Below are 3,734 nucleotides of genomic sequence, written 5' to 3' on the forward strand. Positions count from 1 at the left end.
TTCAAGCACATGAAACTGTCAAAGTTCGCAAAGAAATATCTGGTTTGGCAAGCCATCTGTACCTGTGGCTTGAAAAGCAGCATTTTCATAGCTTCCGGGACTGTCAACCAAGAAATTTACTTGAAAGAGTGTTTGAATAAACGTCTGCTGCCTTTCCTGAAGAAACACGGTTGTTCCGTACTGTTTTGGCCGGATTTGGCATCTTGCCATTACGGTAAAAAGGCCATGGAGTGGTACGCCGCCAACAACGTGCAGGTGGTTCCCAAGGACAAGAACCCTCCCAACACGCCAGAGCTCCGCCCAATTGAGAAATACTGGGCTATTGTCAAGCGGAACCTAAAGAAGACCAAAAAAACTGCTAAGGGCGAGCAGCAGTTCAAGGCAAACTGGCTTTCTGCGGCGAAGAAGGTGGACAAGGTGGCTGTACAAAATCTGATGGCAGGGGTCAAGCGTAAGGCCCGGCAATTCGGATTTGGAAAAGCGGAAGCCTAACTGAATATTTTTCCTGAATTTTATACTAATTGAACTTGAAAAAGAAATTTAATTTGATTTTTTAAATAAACGATTTCACCGATTTACACGCGTTTTCCCTTGACCAAATTTTGACCGTATCACCCTTTATTCATATACATCTTACCCATCCTAAACCTTGAACGTGGAAAGGAATGTCATGTACTAAGTAAATATTTAAGATTATAAAACATTCCATATCTCAATCGCAGTTTTAAACTGATAAAACAATTGAATCTTTCAATTAACGCATAGAATCAATAAACTTTCTGGCATGCTGATTTGTTTCAGTGTATGAAGTGCACCTTTGAAATAAGGTCGCATTCTTTTTCATCTTTTGGAAGATACTAATCATATCGATGTGCCGCCACCAAGAACATTTTGATTGAGAATATTTTGATCAGAAAACTAGATATTCGGAACGGAGAATCGTGAAATACATCCAAAAACGGGCGAAAATTAGCAACATTATATAAAATTCAACATTTAAACCACTATATCTTAAAACCGGTACGACTTTGAAAAATTTTATGTCATTTGTTTTTTGTTAATTTAATATACCTTCATTATATTAAGTCGAATTAAAAATTGGATCACCTTTTGGATATTTTTCCAAAAACTAAAGTTTTTTTTGTTAAATCATAACTCTTTTGTCCATCATTTCTCCATCTTGACCAATAGTGCAATAGATTGAATTGATACACAAAAAAAAAAAAATACAAAAATCCGTTTTGAGAAAATTGAAATTAAAGTTTTTATTTTAAATATTATAGAATTTTGCAAAATTTTTAAGAGTGCATATTTCAAAATGTATCAGCCATTAGCTACAATTAGACACCAAACTGATCAGACAAACGAGTAAAAGTTTTTTGAAAATTAGCTTATCATTTTCTATAAGCCCCTTTCAAAAGTAAGGCTGTATTGAATTGAATTGGAAATCTGCCGATGCAAAATGGAATTTGTGGTCTAAAGGACAAATTTGCATAAAATCGTTCACAATTTTCCCCAGTCAATTCAAGAACTCCACACATTCCGTTTACGAATGTCCGTCGACAGTAAGCTGATACCGGGCATGCTGTCATTTTCCACCTTTGCTGGCAACTGACTTCGCGTTTTCCACAGCATAAAAGGCCGGATCGAGCAAAAATAGAATAGTTCCACCAAACTCAGCAGGCTCACTCCCAAACAGAGCCCCAACAGTCCACCGCAGTTGGCAAGGAAGTCGGTCAATCCGTACAGCTCACTGCGCTTCTGAGGTGTGAACTGGGAATTCTTGTAGTAAATCCGAAGGTGTGCTGCAAATGTTCTATTGAAAAATAAAGTCATATTTACAAACTTTTAACTTCAAGCTCAACCTAAGACCACCATACCCGTCCAGCTGTTTTCGAGACCCACCAAGTGAGACTTCCCACTCGACCACTTCAAATTCGTTTTGGGTAATTTCGACTTCGTAGTCTACGGAGTTGCAAGCTGGCATGCAGTTACATTTGTTATAGAAGCTTGTTTTGTTATCTTCTTCCACTACTCCCATTTCTAAGAGCTCTGCCTCAGCATGTATCATGCACAACATTTGATTGGTCTCACAAACGGGCATATCCTGGGTGCGAATCATCGAGAACCGAACGCATCCACAGCGTTGTAGCGTGTAGTTCGTCAAACATTCTAGATTGCAGTTGTCCTGGGTGTACACGCGGAAAAATCGAAGACTTCGGTCGTGGCTGAAAAAGCACTGCCTGCGCTCGGCTGAGTAGTGTTGCAATTTATGCGTTGTCTCGGTAATCAGCGGTTTCACGGCTATCATCACTTCCTGATCCAGGGGAATGTGTATGTACCTGTTGGAAATTTGTGGATAGTCTGCCGGTGAATGGAGGAGCACCTTATAGCCCTGAACTGGCCCACTACAGCTGTATTCCAGGTCCTTGTCTTCTGAATATAACATGATCTGTAATCCAGCTAGTGCACCCGGTCCAATCGTCCGATAGGGATAGGAAGTGAGGTTCGCTTCACACGAGTATCCCTGTTCCAGTGTCCAGTGTGGAGATCTGTTTCCCTCGAAGAATTTGGGATTCACCTCATCGGTGAGCAGATCCTCGGATGAGAGACCATTAAACGTATAGCAGACACCTTCTTCGGTAAAGGTGGTTCTTAAAAGATGATCACATGCATAGAGTTCACTTCTAAAAGTACAGAAATATGTTTCCATCGGAAGCGAAATATTGGACATTAGACTGTGATAGCTTTCTGAGGTTGTTTTATTTGGTAGTTCATTATAAATGTTCAAGAAAAGTGAAACAAATGTCCTGTCACATAGCTGCAGAATAGCCAGCATATCATCCGTTCTAGAAAAAGCAAAAATGTGAAAACGTGTATTTTTTGCATGCATTCGATCGAATCGCTCACCTGTTGTAGAATTCAGGACCTTCCCTCATCAACGTTTGAAGTTCTTTGGAAAAATTGAGGCTGTTGCCATTCCATTTGCTCCGGGGGCAGATGGTCACCGCCGGAAAGGGAATTTTCCATATGGGAATTGTCTTTTCGTGGAAACTTACAATGACCGGAGTCTGGTCCCATTTTTGGTAGATTTTCCCAATAAGATACGCACAACTTCCAACCGATAGAGCGAACACCACAACCCACCAGTATCTTTCACAGCGTGACTGGTTCTGGCCTTTAAAATATCGAACTCCATGAATGGAACTGTTGGAACAATACTCCTGCAGAAGATGATCTGCATGAGATTTCAAATTCCGACGCTTGACCGACCTCTTGGTTCCAGACGCCATGGCTGACTGAGTGAATCCAAAGTAGGTGCATAACTTGTAATGCAACCACTTTCTCCTGATTAAATGATGAATATTCAACAGGAGTGGCTCCTGGTTCCTGTACACGGTATTCTGCATAATTAACGCCACGACAGAAAATTGATGTGTAACACGAGACGGACACACTGCACAATGCACATGCACCCTGAACGGTATGAGTGCATCACTGTTCATTACATGAAGCTGTCAGCAAGGGATTTTAGAACTGATCCTAGCAAATCTTCGGCTCGGTCGCTCAAGGCACTGCTACAAAGCTAGACTATGCTGGAGGTAGTGGGTTCGATTCCCAGTCCGGTTTATTAATTATTCGAAATAAAATTAGTGGTCATGAAGTGGCATTATGCTTGTCACACAATATGCGTACACACATGATACAGGCTTAAAACTCTCAACCAACTAAGT

General features: G+C 40.8%; 1 protein-coding gene across 1 annotated transcript; it reads right to left on the minus strand.

The window, feature by feature from the left end:
* Positions 1 to 1,506: 1,506 nt before the first annotated feature.
* On the minus strand, positions 1,507 to 3,293 carry LOC135709362 (pickpocket protein 28-like). The gene is made up of 3 exons (XM_065231671.1): positions 2,911 to 3,293; positions 1,881 to 2,849; positions 1,507 to 1,816 (listed from the first exon to the last, which is right to left on the minus strand). Exons 1-3 carry the CDS (start codon positions 3,291 to 3,293, stop codon positions 1,525 to 1,527), a joined length of 1,644 nt encoding a protein of 547 aa, XP_065087743.1. The 3' UTR covers positions 1,507 to 1,524.
* Between the last annotated feature and the right edge of the window lie 441 nt (positions 3,294 to 3,734).

The sequence above is a fragment of the Ochlerotatus camptorhynchus genome, unplaced genomic scaffold (genome assembly GCF_037179485.1).
Source record: "Ochlerotatus camptorhynchus isolate MF236.1 unplaced genomic scaffold, CSIRO-AGI_Acam_v1.1 ptg000358l, whole genome shotgun sequence".
Taxonomy (NCBI): Eukaryota; Metazoa; Arthropoda; class Insecta; order Diptera; family Culicidae; genus Ochlerotatus; species Ochlerotatus camptorhynchus.